At 37.4% G+C, this 26,007-nt stretch overlaps 1 protein-coding gene across 2 annotated transcripts in view; it reads left to right on the top strand.

Moving 5' to 3' along the window:
* LOC128867669 (uncharacterized) overlaps window positions 1-26,007 on the top strand; it is a 110,367-nt gene that overhangs the window by 59,290 nt on the left and 25,070 nt on the right. For both annotated transcript variants that reach the window (XM_054109101.1, XM_054109099.1), the window contains 2 exons: window positions 7,191-7,305; window positions 8,813-9,835. In XM_054109101.1, coding sequence (XP_053965076.1) covers window positions 7,191-7,305; window positions 8,813-9,835 — 1,138 coding nt within the window. The remainder of the gene's footprint in view (window positions 1-7,190; window positions 7,306-8,812; window positions 9,836-26,007) is intronic.

Here is a 26,007-nt window from a genome sequence, read left to right as displayed (position 1 = left end):
GTGTGGCTTGTGGCCCCGTCCTGTTGAAACCACATGTCGTCTAAGTCCATACCATTCAATTGCGGCCAAAAATAATCGTTTATCATGTCGCGGTATCGATTTCCATTCACAGTAACGTGGCGATCGTTCCCATCAACAAAAAAATATGGGCCAATTACGCCGCCGGCATGTAAACCGCACCAAACAGTGATTACAAACGGAATGCAACGGTGCCTCATGAATCACGTGTGGATTGCTTTCTGCCCAGTAACGCATATTTTGCTTGTTGACAAAGCCATTGAGCCAAAAGTGAGCTTCATCACTGAAGATGATTTTTTGGAAAAAATCTGGATCATTTTCGAGTTGATCTTCAGCCCAATTTACGAATCGACGTCGCTTCAAATGGTCAAACGGCTTCAGTTCTTGTGTCAGCTTGATCTTGTACGGATGTAGGCCAAGATCTTTTCGCAAAATTCGCCACAATGACGACACAGAAAGGCCCAATTGTTGAGAACGTCGTGTGAGCGACACATTTGCGTCTTCTTGAACTGAAGCCCTGGCGGCAGCAATATTTTCAACACTTCGTGCACTTCTTGCTCTCACTGGCACCGGAACATTATGTAGCGAAAACGTAGATACAAATTTTTTCACTAGACGGTCGATTGTCGAACGGGATGGCTTGTTAAATGGACCGTAAAATGGCCGTAATGCTCTTAAAGTAGCAGCAACAGAACGATTATTTTCATAAAAAATTTGCACGATTTGCAATCGTTGCTCAAGTGTGTAGCGTTCCATGATGAAATGTATACTAATGAAGTTTACAAATGACAAGCGAAAAATAAAAAATATTGCGTCGTTCGCCCTCCCTATCGGAAAAAAGTTGAAGCACACCTATTGAAAAACGCCTTATATCCTATTTCAGTTACCACAAACAGATTGTATCCACTGCTTCTATTGCACCATCAATACAAAATGTACAGGCTATTGAAGCACCGACTAATGTACAGATTTCAGAAATAAATGACTAATAATAGTATCCACTATTATTTTGTTTTACAAGAAAATCATTTCAATCCTTATTAAAATATTTAAATTTAATCCAGAAATTGCCGCATAGTGTCATCAATGATATTAAGGTCAACTGTAGGTCCTCCCAGTTGTGAAAAAACATCACAATGATTAGGAGGAGCTCAACCAAATACTAAACAAAGTTTTTAAGCGCCAATATTTGTATTATTATCATTAAAGACGGCTGGTAGCCTCACCAGATTAGGTAAAAATGGCAATGCGGAAGCTTCTCATGTAAATCTAGTTTCTCTGCATGATGGAATACATTTTGAATATAACGTGCCGTCATTTGCATTCTTCATTGCTTCATTAGCAAACTCCAGATGTTCAACTACAGCTGCGGACATACATATGTATATACCCAGCACACTATAACACTCTACTCGAGCTTTTTACTACGCTTAAAGTTCCCTTAATTTAGCGCTGTAGTGGACTTTCGTCAAATGCAAGCCGTTCAGTCAGGACCAAATATTTTGTTGTTCATCGCCTTTACGAAGAATTTTCGTAAATCTTCAAACGTGTTTCCATACGAGGCGGCGTTTTCGGCGCTTCTTATTTGCAATTGATATCTTACTAGCGTATTGAAATTACATATTTTGGAGAATCACTAAATATATAGTTTGTGCATTGAGTTCCACATTCATTGAGCAAAGTTTAAATTAAACTTTGAACCATTAAAGTAAACCTTAGATCAATATTGAATTCAAAGCTCATAGTAAATTTGACCAACATATCACATCAACCCATGTTTCATCATATACATCCCAAACATTTACTATATAAGACTACTATGACTTCATTTAATTGGTTCATTGTTTCCACTATTTGGTTGCTTTTCCTCTAAATTAGCTCCACATGCTCGTGTGTTCGTTCTGATACCCTTTGATCTATCGACTTCCGAATCCAATTTTCACAAATTATTTTGTACTTCCCTTCCCAGTAATTTCCCATGCAATTACAATTTCATTCACGCCCTCGCTTTGCACTTTTCTGCGAATTTATAAGCTTAAACGTTAGCCAATAGATTTCCAAGTCGTAAAACAGACACAGCAGTAGATGAGACAGTAAAAAGTTGCAAGCTAACTAATTGACTGTTAAAATAAAAACACGCTGCAAATGAAAAGGAGAAATTTACCCTAAACCCTTGGACACAAAATAGCGAACGCACAGCGGGCTATAAAATACACATATGTGAAGGTGGGGGGAGGGTGGTGTAAATGTGGAGAGCCAAAAGCAGTGCATGTAAAATGAATAAAGGGATTATAGAATACTTTGGAAAAATACCAACGCTAACTTATAAATACTGGGATATATGTTTGGAATGCATAGAGACATATGCACTTACGAACACCCTCGCACAGCTAGCCAAGTCATTTAGTTAGCAAATTCCACACTCGCCAACACAAATGTCACCAATAAAATATCCGCTGAGTCTTTTTGATATGAAAGCAAACTGACTGGTTAGCTGACAGCTGTAAAAGTCCAATCGTATGGTGGTGTTAGTGTGTAGGTTCATGCATATGTGGTGTGTTGCATGTGGCCATTGAGGTTTTGCACAAAGGATTAGTGTGACTTTATCACGCGTTGCTCTTCCGCTCATTTAATACGCTTTGATAGTAAATTTAGTGAAGGATTTCGTGAATGAGATTAGTAAGACAAATGTAAAAGGGGTGAGAGAGGCTTCGTAAATTTGGAAGAGCTAAATGAAATGGAATATATACATATATACGAGTGCATGTGAATACACCAGTGTTCGGAATAATAGTAGCGCCAAGTATAGCAAATTTTTTTTTTTTTTTATATAAAAACATAGCTTAAAGAACAACAAAACCATTACGTTAAGCTTCCAACTTTATGTAAAAATTTTAAACATTTAAAATTTAAAAATTAAAATTTTGTATTCAAAACTTTTAGAAAAAATGTTGGATATAGTTTTATGTCATTAATTTTTGATAAAATAAGATGTAAGCTTGAAGCGGTTAAAAATGCGCTTTGACTTTTGACGATTTTTATTTTTTTGCTGGCGGCTGTGTGCATTTTCTCCAAATAAAAAAGTTTCGCTTATCCATTGCTACATAGCACCGTCAACAAAAAAAAATTACAAAAGTCAACCCGAATTTGAAGCACTTGAAACTGATAAAATACAATATTATATCAAAATTTAATGGACTATAAAACTGCATACCCAGAATCAAGAAAAAAATTGTCTTTTACTCACAATTTTTACAGTTTTTTTTAATTTTGTTGAATTTTTCAAAATTTTTAACAACGCTTCAAACTTTGTGCTACATCCTTTTTGTTGTACTATAAACTATACTTTTATAAAAAGAGTAGCAAAAATGAAATACAAAATAAATAAATAGCCAAACCTTTCGCACCTCTATTATTATGAACACAGCTGTATATACATAAAAGTGTGCTAAATGATAGCAAAGGACATTGTGTAAGAAACCAGGATTTACGGCAGTTGTGTAATTTAAATGAAATCCTAGTTTATTAAAGTACTGAAAAGAAGTCGCAATTTCTAAAGCAACAGGGGTCGCTCAAAATAAGAGAAAAGAAAACGGCACAGTAATTTTATTCAAGCAAATCGCTGCATTTGGATATAAATATCGGTAGCTAAATTGTGCACAAAGACTAAAAAACTGATTTAACAGAAAACTTTACGACCGAGAAATTTGCTGAAAAATATGCCCCACTTCATTTAACCCTTATTTTATATTTGTGCACAAAATTGGGCATTCGAAAGGACCCATATAAGTATACCTGGATCTAGCACTTAACAATCTATGAATGGCAATCCCGAGCTTTTTGTAATCGTAAGTTGAAGCAGCATAAATATTGAGCAAGGCTAAAAAAGCACAATTTCAGTCATATCTATGGTAAGCCAAACAACATCTGAGGTCTTTAGATGCTTGGCGCATCCTTTTGCCGGTGCTTGGTATTTGATATCATCTCGGCTCTACTGATTCTTCATGTCTACTTATTCAAATTGGATTTTATGTTTCGGCACGTGATCTGCGATGTAATGAATTCTTTCATGTGGATAAGATTGTCTATGGCATGAATACTCCCTTAAGGCGGGAGAATCAATTAGTAGAACACCTGTTACAATATTGTTGTTACAACTTCTTTGCTTTGTTATTCGGTTACCCTTATTTAAGTTTCTTAATCTGGTAAGATAAACACATTCTTCGTGTTTTCCTTGAATTGAACCGGTTTTTGTTTTGTCCAAGCTAGCTCGCATGTGAGCGTTTAATTTTTGAATGAGTTATATATACATAATTGGCGCGTACACCCTTTTTGGGTATTTGGCCAAGCTCCTCCTCCTATTTGCCGTCTTGCTAGTTTCTAATGGAGCGACTTACAAGTTTACGCCGCTTCCGAACGACAGATAGTTTTTAAGAGGCGTCTTTTCTTAGCAAAAATACACTACAGAGTCTTTTCATTGTACTACCGTGGACAAAAAGTAAGGTGAATTTGGCTGTAAAATGAAAAATCTTAATTTATTCTTGTAAATCAATTTCATCCCCTTCAAAATGATCCCCTCTCGAGGAAATACACTTATGCCAATGATTTTTCCAATCCCCTAAACATGTCAAATATGTATTCCATTTCCGGTATAGCCATCAGCACCTTCTCCGATTCAGCTTTTCTCTCCTCAATCGACTCGAAACGCGTTCCCCGGAGTGATCCCTTGAGTTTTGGGAATAGTCAGAAGTCACACGGAGCCAAATCAGGAGAATACGGTGGTTGCGGACCGATATGCATGGAATTTTTGGCGAAATGGTCACGAAGAACGAGTGCAGTGTGAGACGGTGATTTATCGTGATACAAAAACCAAGAGTTGTTGGCCCATAATTCTGGTCTTTTTAGACGAACTGTTTCACCTAAACGACGCATGACGCTCAAATAATATTCCTTATTAACAGTTTGACCAGGTGGAAGGAATTCATAGTGCACCACACCACGAAAATCGAAAAAAACTGTCATCATGACCTTTATTTTTGAACGACTTTGACGTGCTCTTTTCGGTCTGGCCTCGCCTTTAGCACGATATTCGCTTGATTGGTCGGTTGTTTCAGGGTCGTAAGCATAAATCCAAGTCTCATCTCCCGTAATGATGCATTTGAGCTTGTCCTGATAGTCTGAAAGCATTGCTTCACACACATCAACGCGACGACTTTTTTTCAAGAAATTTAGAGTTTTCGGTACCAAACGAGATTTGACTTTTCGTAGGCCCAATTGGTCTTTCAAAATGGTTTTCACAGATCCTTCTGATATTCCGATCATATCTTCTTCACTTTATCGACGTGTTGGTCATCTGTTGACGTCGATGGTCGTCCGGAGCGCTCCAAGTCATCAACACGTTCTCGACCCTCTTTGAAATCTTTGTACCACTTATAAACATTTTTCTGCGACATGGTCGAATCACCAAATGCCTTTTGCAACATGCTAAACGTTTCCGCAGCCAAAATTTCATTCCGCAAACAAAATTTGATGGTACTTCTCTGCTCAATCAAATCAGACATTGTAAAAATCGAAAAATGCACTCTTGGTCGTTTGGTAAACACAAGCGTAAATATATTACTGATAATGACATTCACATGAAAGTTGGCACAGATGTTATCAACAGTGCTGCCAACTCACGAAAAAAATAACTAGAGGGAAATTTTAATCCCGCGATGTTTGACAAATAAATTCATCTTACTTTTTGCCCACAGCAAGGAGGAGCTACCAGTATTAGAGAAAAAATGGCGGAAACTGTCCTGATAGTCATAATATAGGCATGCTCATAGGTTTTCTCATGGGTCACAGCCAACTCTGATTGGATCTGCACCGACTTGGTCTGCCTGCTGAACCAAAATGTGAACTATGTGTGAAAAACGAGGATACTTTTTAACACATTTGGAGTAAAAGTGCAGCTTAGGCTGGACTTAAATATATGTCTTTAAGAAACTTATAGCTATTTTTAAATAGCCGTTGAAAACTTCATTTCGGAAATTCTTCTTGCCTCTCCTCTTCTTCTTTCTTCTCTTCATTTCATTCATTCTCCTCTTCTGCTTCCTTTTCCTCTTCTTCTTCCATCTGCTCTTCTTTTTCCTTCTATTCTTCTTGTTCCTTCTGCTCCTCTTCCTCCTTCTCCTCTTCTTGATTGGCGCGATAATCGCTCAAGCTATTTCGAACAATTTTAACAGAGCGCCACCAGTCGTTTCTTTCTCGTGTTAACCGGAGCTAGTTGGTTGCACCAAGTAAAGCCAATTTCGTCTCCTCGTGATCTTTTCATTACAATGAAAGATTTTCTGTTTTCTCTGACTTAGCAAGCGGCGCCGCTGTATTTTTATTCGCAGCCTATGTCTTCGTAAGCTTCATACAACTAATTTTTCCCTGTATCCAAAAAGGTTCCGTAAAATCTTACTCTTATATATACTCTAAACGCCACTCCATCGGATGTTAATATCGTCAAAACTTTTGCGTGATGAAATAGGACGGATGTAATGAGAGACTTCGAAAGTGGGATTTTTATTCATTGAGAGAAGACTTATTTACTTATTGAGATTACAGGACCTGATATTGGGATATGGAAAGATCTTCAGTGGCCAGGAGCTCTCCTAATATTGTGTGTGTTATCTTATCTCATATAACCTTATCTATTCTATTTTATGCTAACTTATTTTGCATAAATCCTGGCCAAAAGTTTAGGAAACTTATTATCATTACATCAAAGAGCGGTAAGCGTATCCCTGCGATCTTTGAAGAAAACAAAAATTAGTTTTTTGGCTACCGTAGCTAACAAACTAGTAGTTCAACGCTAGTATAGGTGTGAAATAAAAAAAGTTATTTAATTCCAGTAGCTGTTAAGCCTGGATAGGCAATTGCAAATTCCCAAATGGAGTAAATGAAAATATTTTTTTATGCGAAAACGTTTGCCTCAAAATCATATTCGTTAAGAAATTAAGCGTTAGTACCTGAACTAAAGAAAAGATACTTTATCACAATCTACAGGAACTTAAACAAATTGCAATTTTTTTAAATTAAATATTAATAAATATTTCTTGAGCCCAAGCCTCAAACAATAGAGATATTCTGATTATTTTGCTCATATTCCAAGTAACAAATCTTTACCCGTTTTCTTCTTGCAGCTGGATTTTAAAAATTGTAAATACGATCCATTGATTACTGAAACAAATCTCAGCAACGGTTATGATTACAACAGCAGTAGCAACCTGGGTGGGGGTGGCACTGATTCCGGGGATGGTAAGTTCTAAATAAATTTCTATATTTTATCGAAGTAGGGATATACATTAATTTTTTATTAATTAAAATTTAAATGCTTAAAATGTACTCTCATTACCGGCTTACTTACCTCTGTAGTAGACAAAAAGGGATCTCAGCACAAATTTTTTATATAGCGATAATAAAATAATGTTTGCCTCGAAGTGACTCCATAGGTAGCTATGGTTTCATTGTTGACTGAATACTCGAAGTATGGAGAAGAGATTGCATTTGAAAATACTTAGTTTATAATGATTCCTATTAAATTGAGAATGACGCATTTTTACGATCTTTAGTAATTCAAAATTAAGTGTCGCTGTTGATTATATATATATTAGGGTGGTCCAAAAAAAATTTGTATGCTGCCGCCCCCCAAAATAGTAAAGAATGAAAAATAAAAAGACCCGTATTTTTTTTTTTTTAATCAGACCATATTTAATGGTGCCGCCGGGGCTTTGAAATATCCCATGTATTTTGCATGGGAAAAAAATACTTTTTCGTAGATTTCATGTAAAAACCTGGAAAATGAATATATTTTAACCGGATAACTCAATTTCTCTTCATAATTGGTCAGGGAATAATAACCAATTATGAAATAATTAATTTTTTTTGTATTAACTATTTTTTATAGAACCCCAAAAAGCCCCCATAAAACGAAAATCTAAGAAAAAATCGAAAAACAATATTTTATATTACTTTTATGATATTTTTTTGTGAGATTGGTTGTTATTCCCTGACCAATTATGAAGAGAAACTGAGGTATCCGGTTAAAATATATTCATTTTCCAGGTTTTTACATGAAATCTACGAAAAAGTATTTTTTCCCCATGCAAAATACATGGAATATTTCAAAGCCCCGGCGGCACCATTAAATATGGTCTGATTAAAAAAAAAAATACGGGTCTTTTTATTTTTCATTCTTTACCATTATGGGGGGCGGCAGCATAAAAATTTTAATATAAATTTTTTCCCATGCATTTTTGGACCACCCTAATATATATATATATATAATATACTATATAATTGGTGCGTACACCCTTTTTGTGTGTTTGGCCCAGCTCCTCCTCTTATTTGTGGTGTGCGTCTTGATGTTGTTCCACAAATGGAGGGACCTACAGGTCCTGATTAATCTGAACAAAAAACGTACTTAGCAAAGTTTAGTTATTTACTGGCGACCTTTATTTTATTTAATTCAAGAAGTCAAAAAAATTCGTTTTCAGTACGACTACTAAGGCTTTAAAATAACCAAGGACTCTGGCAGCACAAAACTTAGGCACATAATTTCAAAAGTTTATTCGAGTAACTATATTTAGATTCCTAGTCGAAGATAATGTGAAAATATTTCACTCTCTTCACTCCTTTTCAATTGCTCCTTTTGCTGAACGACTACTTAGTAACTATAGTTTCAATGATGTGCACTTCGTTCTTTCTCTATTTTAAATAAATTTCATTAAATATTTGAATTAATTTGCTGTTGTTGTCCTTTCAGACTCCTGTCGCTTGCTGCACAATTCACCAGCGAAATTAAATCAAAATCAAATGTTAACGGCGACGAAAATCAATTCACAATACTATCACCACCTCCAACAGCAGCAACCACAGTTGCAGCAACAGCAACACCAGCAACAACAAAAACGACCAGATGTTATGCTAATGGCAACAACAGCACTGCCAACACAAAAACCGTTACAACAACAGTACCAACAGTTATACAGCCGTTCAGCCACGCCATCACCGCAACATTTTCAACAGCAGCCACAACAGCAACAACAACAATCAGCATTACCGCCGCCACATGGCTTGCAAACATTCCACATCGTATCGGCCAGCTCATCGCCCACACACCACGGCCAACAACAACAGCAACAACTGCTGCCACAGTCAACACTACGTCAATATGCAACACTGCAACCGCATCAACATAAGCCACAACAACAATATGTTGCTGTACCCAGCGGTGCTTTGGTGCGTTTCCAAACAACAGCCACACCAACGATAGCCGCATCAGCGCTCAGTGGCAGCAGCAATAATTGCACAACCGATGGCAATGGCAATGTTGGTATTGGTGTTGGTGCAACACTCATCGCCACTGGTTTGTCCAGCAATTGTTATCAATCGGCGAACGTGTCAGTGCCTGGCAGCACAGCTACGGCCACAATTTACTTTCCCATTGCCCCACCAGCCCATCCACATCCACAGCAACAACAGCCGCAACAGCAGCAGCCCACCTACGCATCCATTACGGGCGTTTCCGAGGCGTCAGCCGTACCCACAGCAAACAGTGATGTGACGATAGCAAGAACGTTGACCGGTGCGGGATCCAGCTCTGGCTCCACAGGCGCAACGCAATTGCTTTGCAATCAGCCGATTGTGAAATATCACACCATACAACTGACGCATGCGAGAAAGCACCAACAACAACAATTACTAGAAGAGCAATCAGCGTTGATAGGCGAGGCTGATGTGATGCCACTGCCGCCACCGCCTGCATACCAAACGGCAACAGTGCATGGTAAGTAAGATATTGCACGAGACCCTCGGGGGAACTTATTTAAAGTAAACAAATGGGCGGTTTTAAGTAGAAAATCCCAACAAAATATTATATATAACCTTTTACAAATAGTATGCGGTTATACCTCGGGTTACATCTTTTGAAGTATGGCTTACATCGAAAAGTAGGCGTTGAATAAGATAAAAGACAATATATGTCACTAAAATTACGAAAGCCTCCATATTTTAGGTTTCCTAAGCTTTGCCGGAAACCAGCAAAAAAGAAAAACTGGCGCTGAATAGCAATTCAGCAAAGTTTATAACAGCAATTAAAACTTACTCAATAAAAATATTGGAGAATGCACACAGAATTCATATCTTTTAGTTTGCTGAAAAGCCGAAGAATATGCTGAATATCAATAAATAGAGTTAAGGTATAAAACGTATGATCGTACGAGACCCTAACATTCTGAAAACACAAAAAACGTGTTAAATGTGTAGCTGAGGAATGTGCTGAGTAAAGTAAAATACTGCTAAACTAATCGAGAAATGCGCCGAACAGTGTAAAATTTCGGAAAGTTAAGCAAAATTGTGCATAGGTTAGAAAATTATAAGTATTAATAATATAGCTTCTTGGTTTAACTGGTGAACCATCTTCAATGGGAATATCACACATTTATAAAAACTAAGAAGGACAATTATATTATTATTTTACGTGGCTGAATATTTGTATGAGGCGCTGAATAGCTTTATATAAGACTTAATAGAGCTAACTTAAGAAAAATGCAGTTACTTTGAACGCTCATACTTTGCTGATAAAGGAAAAAGCGCTGAATCGAATAGAATACGCTGAATAACAATAAACTCAGCATGATTTTCTTCTGATGACTTACACTCAATGTGCTGGGCACTAAATTTATTAAATTGCATATTAATATTGCGCTGTATAGTGTAGAATTGGTGAAAATATCACTGAATTAACCTTTGATGGTAATATTTTATTTTGTTTTTCTTTGTTTTATTTGAAAGCCATAAATCTTTGCCGCAAAAACCCATATATTTCGAAATGCTGATCGGCGCTGAATTAGCGAAAATGCAGCTGAATGAGTTTTTTTTGGATTTGGAGATAATTTAACCAAATTAAGCTCTGAGAGTGAACAATTTAATTTGCCACTCATAAATTTCCGCCATAAAAAGATGGTGTATATGAAAAGCTGAATTAAACCAAACATAGTTCAGTTAAATATTTGTGAAAAAATATTTATTAAACCGCATATTTTCACCCAGCTGAATTGAGTTTTATGGGTTATATAAAAATATATATTTTGTGTCCACACTTACTCTGAATTTTATTAACCCTAGAATCGTAATATACGTAAATTTTACGTGTATGTCTCAAAAAAAAGTCAGTTACACTTTACCGTTTGGCGCTATCGCTACGACCTCTTGGCAGTGCATCCTTTATTTTATTGTTGCATTAACAAGTGAATCATAAATCAGTTGCTACTTCGCGTTTAGCTTTAATCGTTCTTTAAAAAAAAGTGTGCACGTAAATTTTACGTGGTCTTAGCATTAACGTATACAGTTTTGTACGTAAGTTTTACGTGGTCTTGTTATTAGCGTATAAATATTTGTAAATGAAATTTATGTTCCGTGCGGTTTTCAAGAGAAATAAAAGAAAATAACGGAAAGCTCAAGTCGTTGCCTTGCGGATGCAGAAATAGAAGCCCTCCTGGACAGTATTGACAGCGATGTAAGCTTTACTGAGGACAACCTTGAAGAGGAAGTTGATTTTGACAGTGACGATAGTTTGGAGTATCCAGACTACTCTCCTGAATTACAGGAAAATACTTTTGAAGAGGAACTGATGAAAGCCGTGGAGTCCGCTTAAAATATGGCATCTGAAAAAACACCAACTGTGCACCTACAACTAAATGACATTGAAGATGTATCCAGTTCTAATCCACTTTTGGGAAGGAATGGTCATGTTTAGATTAGCAATCCAGTGCATCGTGGTAGCGGAAGAGCAATGGCTATGAATGTTATTTATATTCGACCAGGTAATATTATTAAAAGCGGATGTTTTTTAAACACTGTTATTAAAATAAAACATAAACTAGGTCCATATCCATTTTTTTATAATTCACTTTAAGAAACATAAAACTTTGTATTTTCAATAAATAAAATCAAAACAGAAGATATGTAAGTTTTTGTTGAACATTTATTTTAAATTTTTGTGTTGTACGTAAAATTTACGTATATTAGCATTAACGTAGGGTAAAACTATCTTACGATTCTAGGGTTAAATACTGTTTAAAAAGGTTTCGTAAGACAAATTTTTATTTAACCGCATATATCAATTGCGCTGAATTGATGAAAATCTAGCTGAATCAAACTCTGTGGTAAAAATGGTTTGCAATTTTGTAGATATCAAGATTTTATTGCTAAATAAAGTATATTTAATATGTGCACTGGCGCTGAATTTAATTAAGTGCAGCTCAGTTAAGTATTTGTGGACAAATATTTTTTACACTTCATATATAAAGCGTGCTGAATTGAAGAAAGTGCAGCTGAATTAAACTCTTTTATAAAAATATTTTCAAACTTTGTAGATATTTTTTTCAAATAATAATTATTATGTTATATGCACAATAGTGCTGAATTGAATTAAATGCAGCTAAGTCAAGTTTTTGTGGGCAAATATTTATTAAGGCTTATACAGGAGTCATGCTGAATGAAAGGAATGCAGCTGAATTAAAATCCCGTTGTAACAGAATTGTTTAGTTTGTAGTTTTGCAGGTTGTGTAATAAAAGAATATTGGATTTCGTAAGCTGAATAGCGCTGAATCAATTAAAATGTAGCTTTGTGTAGCTTTTCTGTGAATAAACCTATTAAGCTTTAAATTTTTATTGGCCTAAATTAGAAAAAACAAACCAAGCTGAATAAATTTTTTGTAATCATATTGGCCTTAGATTTGGCAATGAAAGCTTACAGTGTTTTTTCTGCCGAAAAAACTGTTCAAGTTTCAGTGGACTTATATGAAGTAGGGCGGCCTTGCTAGTCTATCGAATCCCACTTACCCTGTTTCTAAAAAAACAGAATTCCTCCAATTCAATTCCTCAACCCCAAAAACTTATCCTTTCCATCCTTACGAAATTTAGCGAAGGCCTCAACCATCTGTGCGATCCTTCTGCCAGAAAAATGTGAGACAAAGATGACGCTCCAAGCAGTAAGAAGACGTTATTCCTAAGCAACGACAGGTGAGCATTCCAGCTACTTAGGACTGATAGCGGCAGGCTGATCCCCTACCCTGTCAGAAATAAAAAACAGATGAACGAAACCAACGCATGAGTCTTGTCGCGGCCCTACGCCATCGAGAGGAGTGAACAAGGAAAAAAAATATTAAATAGGATCTCTTAAGGGCTCCCTCTGGCGGATAACATCTAATCGCACATCCCACATTAGTGGTGATCTAATATATTTAAAACTTGCAAATTTTCAAGCACCGGGCATCACTATCGGATGAAATTGAATCCAATTAGATTGCACGGTTCGGCAAGAATTATTTCTTAAACTCTTCCAGAATACCGAGTAATGTGCTGAATGGAGCTGAATTGAAGAAAATATTTATTACAGAAGCAAATGTCATCCCTAATTATAATCTACTAGCATTGCTCAGTGGGCTTCGCACCACCATACATAAAATGTTTTTTTTATATCGCAAGAAATTTTTCGTATTAAGTTTTCTTTATAGAACTCGTAAAATGTTTAAACAGTTGAATTAGTTGATTTTTTTCATTCAACATACTTTCTAAGGATGTCACAATAGCCTTTTCTGTACATTTTTAAAATTTGATTGTGGTGGTGACCTATATACAGGTAAGGTGAAAGAGCCGATAAAAACTTGTAATTAAACTTTGATTCTTTAATTTCCATTTCAATTTTTTACGCTAAATAAATTATGCTAAAATAAATAAAGTTAAAAATGTTTTTCCAGTTCCTCCTAGAGCATTCAATTTTTTATTATATTTTCGTCCAAAATGACTTGAATTCGATGAAAAATGAAATTATTTTTATTTTTGTTTCGGAAAAAGAAAAGCAACGTTTAATTTAATACCATTGTATACACAACATTTTTTGTTTTATTTTGTGGTGCATAAATATACAAATTTTTTGGCGCTCCAACTTTCGCCATGCAACGTACAGTTGACCGTGGGAAAAGCAAGCTTCCTCTAAATTAGCTCCATACACCTGGAGCGTTTGCCCTTGGGCTTTGTTTACGGTCATAGCAAAAGATAGCCGAACAGGATATTGAAGATTTTGACTTCTGCCAGTATAACTCACAAACTGGATATCACCTTACACTTCTTTGTTTAGCTGCTACGCAACTCAAACCAAACTCACTTGAAATGACTCACAGTTCAAAAATAAATTATTGCCACTTTTTCATTATCCTTTACATCTAAGCAGCATTTTTCTCCAACATTCACTTACAATTTCATAGCTTTAACAGAACTTCCTTAAATTTTTTAACACTCTCACTTGCTATCTACACTTCACGCAACCATTAAATCTGTAAATCCACTTTCGTTGCTTGCAGAAACTTTCACTCATTTTAAATCAACTACAAACTTTGACGTGCCAAAACTCAGCCAACTAAAGCAACCCAACTAACCGGCAAACCGAATGCAACAACATGCAAAAAAGAAACAGGAAACTTGGAATGCCAACAGTAAATATTCAAGAGCAAACAGCAAATAGCAAAATTAGTTTGCAGCAAGCAGTAGGCACCAAAGGCCTTCCCATCCTAGACTGTCGCTGCCACCTTGTCTCCGAACGTGGCTGGTGTAGAATCTTTCGTATAACTCATTTACTTAGCCATAGATGCCACGTTACTGCACTTTAATTGCATTTTGCTTTCAACTTAAAGTTGTAGACCAAAAACAGCAGTTACAACAGCAATAACAACAAAATAAACTTATGCATTGCTGCAACATCATCTCACCAATGGCTGATGTGGCAAACAGCAAACTTTTCGTAGTTGACTTTCATTAGTGGTTTGTGGCACAGAGTGCGAATACGTAAAACTGGCAAACGGTAGTCGTCCAACTAGAAGGAGAAAGCGTCCAGGAGAAAGACTAGCAGGCGGAGTATTTTGTGGAATTAGTGCAATACCTCGGCATCCCCCCCACCCTTCGTTTATAGAGTACTGCGAAGTTTGCATGTCAGACTGGTGTGGCAATTGAGATATAAGCTCTGCCTTCGGACTGCCCGGCTTGAAAGTTGTGTAAATTGAAAAAAGGAGAAATAAAATTGCAATGCTTTTGATGTGTTTGGTTTTGTTTGAAAGCTTGTGGTGTTCTGGTCTAGAAGTTAGTCCACAACACTGATGCAGCTATTTAGTTGTCACTGGCCGCATGCGCTGGCATGTGAATACACAAGCCTGGTTATTTGAGATGCTGTGAGTAGTGAAAGTGTGCGCTTGAATTTTTTTCCTATTTTACTAAATAATTCTGCTGATTTTTAATGATGAGCAACAAATTGTTTTGGATGGAGACTTTAGCATAAAAATTTTTTAGAAGAAATTTCCATAGGAATTTCTTCAAATCTTTTTGTTTCAACATTGGAAAACAAACGTATTTTTAAAACTCTCAGCAATCAGCTCTATATACTAATATATATACTTTTATTTGCTCTCTAATTAATGAACTGACCTTGAACTGAAAAAATAGAAAATACGAAAACCAATTATTTGTATTTTGAATTTTTATACCGATCGATAGACTGCAAGCAACTGAAATTAAGGAGAAAGTCAAAGGAATCCACTGAATTTTTAGATATCAAATCGAGATGGATTTCAATAACATCCTTGAATCCTCGTACTGTTGTTCTGTAATAATAGTCGTTAAATCATCGGAGATTGAACTCTTGAGTACTTGACATCTGAATTCTTGAAAATCAACCCTCAACGTACTATTCCCACTTTGGTGGACGATGGTTTTTAAATCTGCGAATCGCATGTTATACTCATTCACTTGGCTCAGATGTATGACAAAAATAAATCTGTATGCCCAAAATGCCCTAAAAAATAGGCAGCGATCAACCAGCGACTTTTCATCGTTCTCAACATACCTATGATCAGAAAGTACCGGGAATGCTTAAATAAAAGAAAACAGAGTTAAATTTCAGGCAAATTTATTTCATCTCCTTCAAAATATGACCCGCCTGAAGCAACACGCATGTGCCAACGTTTAACTCAGTCCTCCATGCATGCCTGGTAGGCCGAAGAAGGGGTGGCCTTCAGCTCCTTCGTCGCATTCGCTTTGATCTCCTCGATCGACTGAAATCTTCTTCCACGAAGTGGTAACGATGGTATTTACGTGGTGTATGGTCAAATAATCCAGCACAAATTGGGCCCGGTGCGATGGCGCGTAATCATCATGCTAAATCCAAGAATTTTTTGCCCTTATTTCCGGTTGTTTGCGACGTATAGCGTCTCTCAAATGCTTCAAAACGGATAAATAATATTCTTTATTGACTGTCTGGCCAGATGGAGGGTACTCATGGTGCGCTGCGCCTTGGCAATAAAAGAAAACAGTCTTCCCGGTCAGCCCGGTACTTTTTGATCATAGGGTATATTCATTGCCTGCTGCCCGACCGCTTAACCAAATTTAAAACTCGATTGACAATTTTGGATATTTTTCTTGATTGGAAGCCTACACTGCTAATAATATGATAGTTTGCCTATAGCCGATTTTTCCAGACTTACCAACATCTCGTCCTTTGATGTGATCTGCATTGTGTAAATATTCTAACCTACTTAAATGGTACAACCATTGCAAAACAAACTCTGTTCGGCGCAGAAGATAGCAAAGAAAGTTGTGAGTTGCTTAAAAAATATTTGTAAAATTGTTACAGTGTTTGTGATGGAATAATTATGGAAATGTTTTGATTTCGTCAAAACACAACGCCCTATGTTCCACACAGGAATACGAGGATCAAATATATATAAAACAGCTAAGTCTGTAGTGCGATTCGCTAACTTTAAACAATTCGACAATTTGCATTTTCTCGACAATATTTGTCGTTTGCTTTAACGATTGTGCTATTCACAAGCATATGTTGCTGTCTTCTTCTATTTATTCAAATTGACAGACAGGTCCCAAAAGATGTCGCGCCACAGCCGAGCAACTCAATAAAAATTTTATTTTGCCACTTGCTGCTCTACTTGGGTCATAGGTAACCTCACCCTTGCGCAGTTGATTGCATTTGTTGCACTATGTATGCTTCGGCTAACGGACAACTGGCTCATGGATATTGCACATTGCTCACCTAGGGGTCGTTGATAATATCAAATTGCGAAAAATCGCAAAGCAGCTAGAACTTAGTATTACTATTTTATTATAAAGGCAGAATTTAGAATTGAATAATCTTGCAGATTACAAGATTTAACTTTTTTTCAGTTGAAATTACTTTTATTCTGGAACCTCAAAAATGACCACCAAGCTGAGAAATTTGGTCCTCAGTCAAGTCTGGAGTTAACCGAAGCAACATTTGGAACCCCCCTGCCGCCGCATGGAAAGGATTGTCCACAATCCGGAGCAAACGTCGATCCACTGTTTGAGGGCTCATTACCTCCTCTCGATATCGAATAGATAAGTCGTTAAGTTTTCAACGAAAGCAGAGCTAACAATGCGATTATCGTTAAAATGTGTTAGAGAATCGCACTACAGATCTACAGGGTCTGGCACTCGAAGTGTAACCAATTAAAAAGGCAATAAATTTAGTTTGGAAAATTACTTTTATTTACTTCAAAGTAAAAAATGTTTCAAAATAATACAAAACTAAGAATCAATTTACTTTTGCTCGATAATGACCACCTTTTGCCTTGCCCTTGGCCATGGCCTTGAGACGGTTCAGAAACGAGTTCGCAAGCTGGCCGAATGTGACTTGTAGGTACTTTGGCCCATTCGATCCGGCCTTGCTCTTCAAAACGGCCCAAAGAGAATAATCCATCGGATTCGCGTCTGGTGACTTAGAGAGCCATTGTGGGGACGTTATGAAGTTCGGCACGTTGCTTGTTAGCCATTCTTAGTCCTTTCGAGCTTTGTGAAACGGTGCCGAGTCCTGTTGAAATACCCATGGTCCGCCACCAACGTATTTGTCTGCCCGCGGCTTCAAAGCGCCCTCCAGAATACTTTCCGGATAATATTTCGCACCTTGACGCCAAGCTCGTCGAAAACGATTGGTGAGCACCCAGCTGCGGTTACAGTGGCCCAAACCATTACCTGTGGCGGGTACTGCCTCCTGATGGCCAGTCGATGACACGAATTCTCGTATGAACGGTTGGTCAAATAAACCCTATCGTTTAATTTGAAAAATTTTCTCGTCGGAAAACATAATGTTCGGAAATTGACCGTTTTCGGCCAATCAAAGCAACTCCTACGCTCTCTGAAGTCTGACTTGTTGCTGCTTTGGTGTGAGATCAGGCGTCTTTTGTATCTTGTAAGGCTTGACTTTGAGATCATTTTCCAGTATACTGTGGATGCTACGACCAGTTCTTCCTCCCTTTGATTGGCCCTTTTTCGGGGATTTCACTCAAGTGACGTTGCAGTCTTTTAATGACCCACTGTCAAAAAAATAGCTAGTTCAATCGCTGAGTCTCGCATTCGGTAGGCATTCTAAAAATTGAAGACCTGACCTGCCCTGCCTGTATGGAGGTAAAGGCCCTGCTTTCAGTACGCGTCTTCACTATATGCACTATTTTCTGGAAAAATTTGCATTATTCTGAACATAAATTTGTCTAAATAAGCTTTGCATACTTTTCACGCTGCCCTTTACATCTACTCATCTGCATAAATCGTCTCATGGCCAACGTTTACTTTACGGCCATCGACCATCGCATCCTCAATGCCGCATGAATAAGCCGAAAATGAGATTCTTTGCTTAACAACAACAATTCATTCATGATTGTCAGCTCTCCTTTTAAAGCAGCAGCTTTTAATTGCATTTATCGTACGCCGTTATCGCTGACAATGCTGATCTAACTTGCAATATGCCAACGGTTGTTTATGCAGCATTTATTCCCTGGTCATTGCATGTCGACGATGGCTGACATTGGCTGATGTTGGCTGGTGTTGACGGCCAAGGAAATGGTGTCTGATCGGCTCGGTCAAGCGACATAATTCACAGCATTATTTCCAGCTGTTGCTGACTCAGGCGTGTCGGACACTCCGTTGACTGTTTTTGCTTAACACATTTCGTCCGTCGTTTGCTTATCACTCCACCAGTCGCTTTTGATCTCAAATCGTTTGCAAGGCTTGCACGTTTAAGCGATGTACATACATACATACATACATTTACTTGTATGTTTGAGACTTTGGCATTTGCTATGTGAACAGGCAAAATGTTTGTGTGCGTAGGATTAGAGCAATGATTTTGTCAGCAAGATTGGCAGAATGTAATAATAGCGCCAAATACTTTAAGTGAAGATTTATGTATATTTCGAAAACATTATTTTTAGTATTGCATTAACTGCAGCAATCGTAAAAGGAGCTACTTTGTTGTAATAAGTAAAAAAAGTTAAAGTGATTTATATGAGTTTAACGGAATGAAGTTTTTAAGTGAGCTAAAACGGTTCAAATGAGTATTTATTTCTAATTTAAAGCGCACAGTACCGGTGTAGATATAAAATAACAAGTAACAGAATATTCTACTAAAAGTACTCATAACCGACAACTAGACTGTTCCATCCAACCATCCATTAATCAGTGGTACCATAGGGCACCAATTTTGCCGAAGAATTAAAACAAAAACCTTCAGAATTTGTTTAAAGTAAAGGGTTTTTCAATAAGGGCGGTTAGATGTTGAAATGGAATAAAACAAGCTGTGGGTGAGTTATTGACAAAATTATTTTTTTATTTGAAAGGCGCATATATGCCATTAAGTGTGGAATATGACATCATTCAAATGCCCGCCTCGGCTTCTTACGGTGGAACGGATCCGAGTGGTCCAATTTTCAATTAATCTTCCGCATAGATCCGGCTGAATTTGAGCGATGGCCTGTGTTATGTTCACCTTTAGAGCATCGGTCGATTGTGGTTTATTTGCATAGACCTGAGATTTCAAGAAACCCTACAGGAAAAAGTCTAGCGGGATCAAATCGCATTGGATCTTGTACGGGTGTAGGCCCAAGTCCCGACGCAAAATTCGCCAAGTTGAAGTCTGCGAAAGGCAAAGTTCTTGTGCATGGCGAGGAATAGACTGCCTCGGGTTCTGCTGTACACTTTCACGGACCGCGGCAATGTTCTCAGCTGATCTTGCGTTCCTTGAACGTACGGGTGTTGGCTGATTGTTTTCTGACCCGGTCGTCTCAAATTTGGTCACCAAACTTTGAAGAGTCGACTTTGAAGGGCCACCACGTCTATCGAAAAATGGGCGCGATGCGCGCAACGTTTGCGTTAATGAACACTCATTTTGATAATAAAGTTTTATCATTTGAACGCACTGTTCAATCGTGTAAGTTGTCATGATGATTTGGCATAAATAACTGAATAATAAACAAAAGATTTGACAGATGTCACCAAAACAAAATGGCTGCCACAGGGCGCCAAAATCGCCCCGCGCCAATTGAAAACCCCTTTATTAGCTAAATACATATATCAATTCGAAGTAATTTTTTTTCAACAATTCAGTCTCATAGTCGCTTACAAATTGCTGAATTAACTAATGTCTCTGAATTTGCAGCTTGTTTGGCTTGAACTAATATATATGCACTGTAAGAGTTAATAATATACTTCATATCCTACGTGAGAAAAATAAAAAGTTTCCTTATCCATGAATTTATTTTGATCCATGTAATACAGAGGATAACATTTATAAAGCTGCTGAATTGGTTTTAAGCACGCTGAATTCAAGTTAAAACCAATTAATTATTTTACAATTTTCATTCAAATGATTTTAATGTATTAGAGAGTTAATTTCTTTCGAGAACTCGGATTTATTTCGAAACTTGCTGAATAGCTTTGTACCTTCCAAAAGCCCGCTTTTCGAGTCATAAATTATGACTACTATGTATGTAGAATGCGCCACTTCATTTTCTTGTCGGAAGTAGGACCACTGCAGAAGAAGATGTGGAATTTCAAACGCCTCTTCACTTTTTAGTCCCGCTGTTGAATTGCTGAAATACGTGCTGAATTTAGTCTTACTACTTTTTTTAAATGTGAAAGCTTTAAAAAACTTTTTTTTCTAAAACTTTGCAGCTAGATAACATTTTTGTTTTTCAATTATGAACCCTGAAAACGAAAATGTGAGACCTCATTTGTTTCTTAGAACTATTTTTGATCTGCTAAGCATGAAACTTTTCTGCATCGTACTATAAAAAAAGTGGCATATCATTCCTTCCTTTACTCCTCAATTCTGCCGAATAACGCTATCGCTTTATCGCTGAGCTATACGCTGAATCAAATTTTACTATTATTATTACTCGGTACAAAACTATTTGGTACGAAATCTAGTAATAAAACCATTTTTTCGCAATTATGACACCAAAAATAAATGCGAGGCGCCCTTCAGCCTACAGCAAGCAAAACAAGAACATAATAGGACTATGAATAAGTTCGTGCGGTTTTTTTTCGAAATTTGAAACTTTATTGACGTAAAATGGTTACAAATTTAATATTCAAAATATTGTCCATCGCTTACTACTACTTTTTCCCATCTTTCTGGCAATTCACGGATTTCCTTTGTGAAAAATTCGGTCGGTTTTGCCGCAATCCACGAATCGATCCATTTTTTGACTTCATCGTAATTACGGAAGTGCTGGTCAGCCAGGCCATGTTGCATCGATCGGAAGAGATAGTAATCGGATGGCGCAAGGTCTGGACTATACAGCGGGTGGGGTAGGACATCCCATTTGAGCGTTTCTAAGTATGTTTGACCACTTGTGCAACATGTGGCCGAGCATTGTCATGTTGCAAAATAACTTTGTCGTGTCTATCGGCGTATTGCGGCCGTTTTTCTCGCAGTGCTCGGCTCAAACGCATCAATTGTCGTCGGTAGACATCCCCCGTAATCGTTTCATTCGGTTTCAGTAGCTCATAATACACAACACCCAGCTGGTCCCACCAGATACACAGCATAACCTTCAGGCCATGAATATTCTGCGCCGACGTCGATGTTGAAGCATGGCCAGGGTATCCATACGTTGCCCGACGTTTTGGATTGTCGTAATGGACCCACTTTTCATCGCCAGTCACAATTCGATGCAAAAAACCCTTTCTTTTGTGCCGTTGAAGCAGTTGTTCGCATGCGATAAAACGGCGTTCAACGTCTCTTGGCTTCAATTCATACGGCACCCAATGGCCTACCTTTCGGATCATTCCCATGGCTTTTAAACGTTTGGAAATGGTTGATTGATCAACTCCCAAAGTTTTTGCTACCTGTTCTTGCGTTTGAGCCGGATCTTGATCGAGCAATTCCTCCAATTCGGTATCCATGAACTTTGGCGGCGCACCCTCGCGTTCTTCGTCTTCCAAGCCAAAATCACCACTTTTAAAGCGTGCAAACCACTTCTGGCACGTTCGCTCAGATAGAGCATGCTCACCATAAACTTCCACCAAGATACGATGACTTTCGGCTGCTTTTTTCTTCATATTAAAATAATGAAGAAGAATTCCCCGCAAAAACACATTATTTGGCACGAAATTCGACATTTTCAAGTGTGGTAAAAATATTGTTGTTTACGCTTCAAATAAAAAACTTATACTGACGTTTGTGCCTTACGACAGTAGCTCTCCAATGAATGTTTGGAAATGTGGATCGATGGAATAATAATCAAGTTACGCCATCTGTTGTAAAACCGCACGAACTTATAAATAGACCATTAGTTTTTCTAAAACTTTGCCAAATTTTTTTGTATATTAAAAATGTGTTAGCAGTTCAAAATTAAGCTTTCCAAAGCCGCTGCATTGCTTGAAGACGCGCTGAATTAAGAATTTATTTACTTCGAAAGCTGTTAAACAAATTTTTTCGGTCTTAAATTATGCTCGCTGTAAAATTTGATGTTGCACATTGGCTGAGTCAAGTCGTCCGAATGGATACAAACACTATGGGTCTTATAGTATTCGATGCGGTACCAGCTGGTGGTGGCAGAGGAAAAGGAAGGCCTCCTCTACGTTGGAAATGGACTGGTGGAGAAGGACTGTGCTTCTCTTAGTGCTTACAACTGGTGCCGGTTAGCACGAGAAGGAAACGACTGGCCCGCTTTGTTAAGCTCACTTAAAATAGCGTAAGCTGTGAAACGGCATTTCTCCCTTCAATACTTGATCCTGCTGACTCATGCCCGTTTAAATCAAACAAAAACGGAACTGTACCTAGTTTTTCTAAAACATTAAATCCTTTTTTCTAATTTGTTTAAAAATGTTTCCTTATTTATTATACTTTTTAAAGCTACTGAATTCCATGAAGAGGTGCTGCATTAAATTTTCAACGTATAAAAATTTAAAACAATTTATTTTGTCAGTGCACACGCCTGCCGCCATCAAAGTCAGTTGCTTTCCGCACGCAAGAGAGCAATTTAAAAAAAAAAAACTCCAACGTATACTAACCCCAATTGCGTGGCATCGATTTAATTAACAATCTTAGTCATTGTGTCAGCGTAAATTGGCGCCCTTTAACACACAACTCGAGCAAATTGCTAAACTCAAACACAACTCAACACAAACATTGGAGCATCAACAACACGGCAGGCAGGTGAAATACGAGACTGTCAAGAGCAAAACCTACAGCCAGAGATTTTAACTCAAGGCAAAGCGCTTGACAACAAGTATTACTGCTAAAATACGGTAATCAATCACTTCATTTAATTTAGGTCTTAAATTGTGGCAGCTGTGACAAGTAGTTGGTGAGAGAAAGGGTGACGAGTTCAAAAGTAAAAAGTGAAGAAGTGAAAAAGTGGGTAGTGAGTTAAAGCAAATATGTCGGCGCTGACATAGGGTCATTGAGCCGAATGTCTCAGAAGCGATCAGCTTGAGCTTTAAAATGGCAAATGAAGAAAAAAGGATAGAAGAGAGAGGGAGTGAGAGAGGTGAAACACTTTGACTTTGACTGACAAAAAGCAGTCAAAGCAATAAACAATTTTGGTATTCATAAGTAAGACAAACCGTCCCACTTTGTAACTAGTACACACACACATTTCCCTGCTAACAACAGGTTGATCCATATTCTACTAAAAATCTGATATTATGAACCTACCAAATGTGTGCGACACTTTTTATTGATGTTGGTAATGATGCGTTGTGGCACGTCCGCGTGTCAAGGGAAAGAACCTCGCGCTTGAATGCTTTATTGTTTTTCTTGAAAATTTATTTTTCTCGTAACTTAGCACAGCAGTGTCAACAGCTAAATGTATGGGGAAAAGCGTGAAGGTCACATGAGCGCTTATGTTGCTGATCTAAACTTATTTGTATGTATGTACGTGTGTTAATTTTTTTGAATTAAATTCGTGTATGGAATCAGAAAATTTACGCAAAACCTACCGCGCATCGAGACTAGATCAAACAATGAGAGATTGCATATGAAAAGAATCGCGCTAATGAGTTTTTTTTATAAAGGGGGGTTAAGTTACAAGGGCCGGTGTTGATTTTCAATAAAATACAATTTTTTTAGGAAATTATTGTCATTTTTCTTTATTATGATATTGAATGGTCAGATGAAAATATTGATTTGGGGTCGCTCTTCCGCAAATCTTTTGGATTCATTGATGAAAGAACTTTCTCCATTCTCAGCACATCGCACCCACATCGCAGCCTAAGTCTGATTCGAGAAAATGACGCACAGTTACAGAGAAAATGCTCGGCAGCGCCCTCATTCTCACGAAAGTATAGCCAAATTGGGTCGCCAATGATTTCCATGGTAGCCACATGCTGACCACAGTCAGGTTCTCCCTACTAAGTTCTGGGATAAAGGCCGCTAATTTCCCGCTTGGTTCGCTCACAAAGTACTTAGCTACTCTACAGAAGCCCAACGCAGTCAAACGTCTTCTTCGGGTGGACGTCATGAAGTGGTCAATCCATAGTTGAACCAATGCAAGTGCATTGACCCCTAGTAAGGGTTCAGGGCCTAGTGGTATGCTAGCAGAGCCTTCATTAGCCAGTTTAGCAGTCAACTTGTTCCCGTAATGTCAGTTTTGCCTTACATTCACCGACTTATTTCGAAGAGCAACCTTGGTTAGCAAGAGCTCTTCGTGCAGCTTGACTGTCACTGCAAATTTCAATACTAGCAATCAGTGCAGTCCGCTAAATTGTGCTGATTATCAATGATGGCCTCTGAATTAAGCAAAAATTTAAGTTTACTAAATTTCAATGCGTTATCTACAAAACCAGCGAGATTTCAGTTTAAAATATGAGCATTTTACCCAAAATATTATTATTTTACCTAATATCTTACATAGGGGGCATAAAATGCACGCTGCATTTTCTTAAATAATGTAAAAACACCGAAAAAAGTATTTTGCAATTCTTACAAGTCGATTAGTAGTCAAAAATTGTTCGTATATATTCGCTGTATCCAGTCAAGTTGCACTTAATTGTGATGATAAAAGTCACTTGAGTGAAATTTTGATCTAAAACGGCAGCATGGGCTTTATGGGCAAATTTACCGCGCTGAATTATATAAATGGCGCTGAATTATATAAAACCCTCGCTGAATAAGTGAAATTGTGATTGAGTAAGTCCTGGAAGGCACAGTAATTACTGTTCGATTATAATCATAATAATGGTAATAAGTGAAAATATTTTAAGAAAGAATTAAGCCAATATTTTGCTTTTTCAAACATAGATGTAGGGCCAAACATTTTTTTCCCAATCCCAGCTCAAGTTGCACTTAGTTAAGCCGAGAAAATTCATTCGCTGATGAAAAATTCGGAATATTTATGCCAATGCGCAAAATGTTTACCTTGCTGAATTGCTAAATAGCGCTGAATCAAACTGTGCTCAGTTAGAAAGATACAAATGTATGGCAGTTTTAAAAATTAGCACAAGCTAAAACAAATTCAAGAATACGCGCTGAATTAAGTTGAAGGGTGTTTAGCTGCGCTGATAAAAAATTTTATTTTTCTGACGTTAATTGCGTATAAAGAGTCAGTGGGTTTCTGAAAATGTATTACGTATAATCTCATCAAGCTGAATTCAACA

This window comes from Anastrepha ludens, chromosome 6 (genome assembly GCF_028408465.1).
Source record: "Anastrepha ludens isolate Willacy chromosome 6, idAnaLude1.1, whole genome shotgun sequence".
NCBI classification, from domain to species: Eukaryota; Metazoa; Arthropoda; class Insecta; order Diptera; family Tephritidae; genus Anastrepha; species Anastrepha ludens.
The sequence above is the reverse complement of the archived record's forward strand: the minus strand, read 5'-3'. Positions and strand labels throughout refer to the sequence as shown.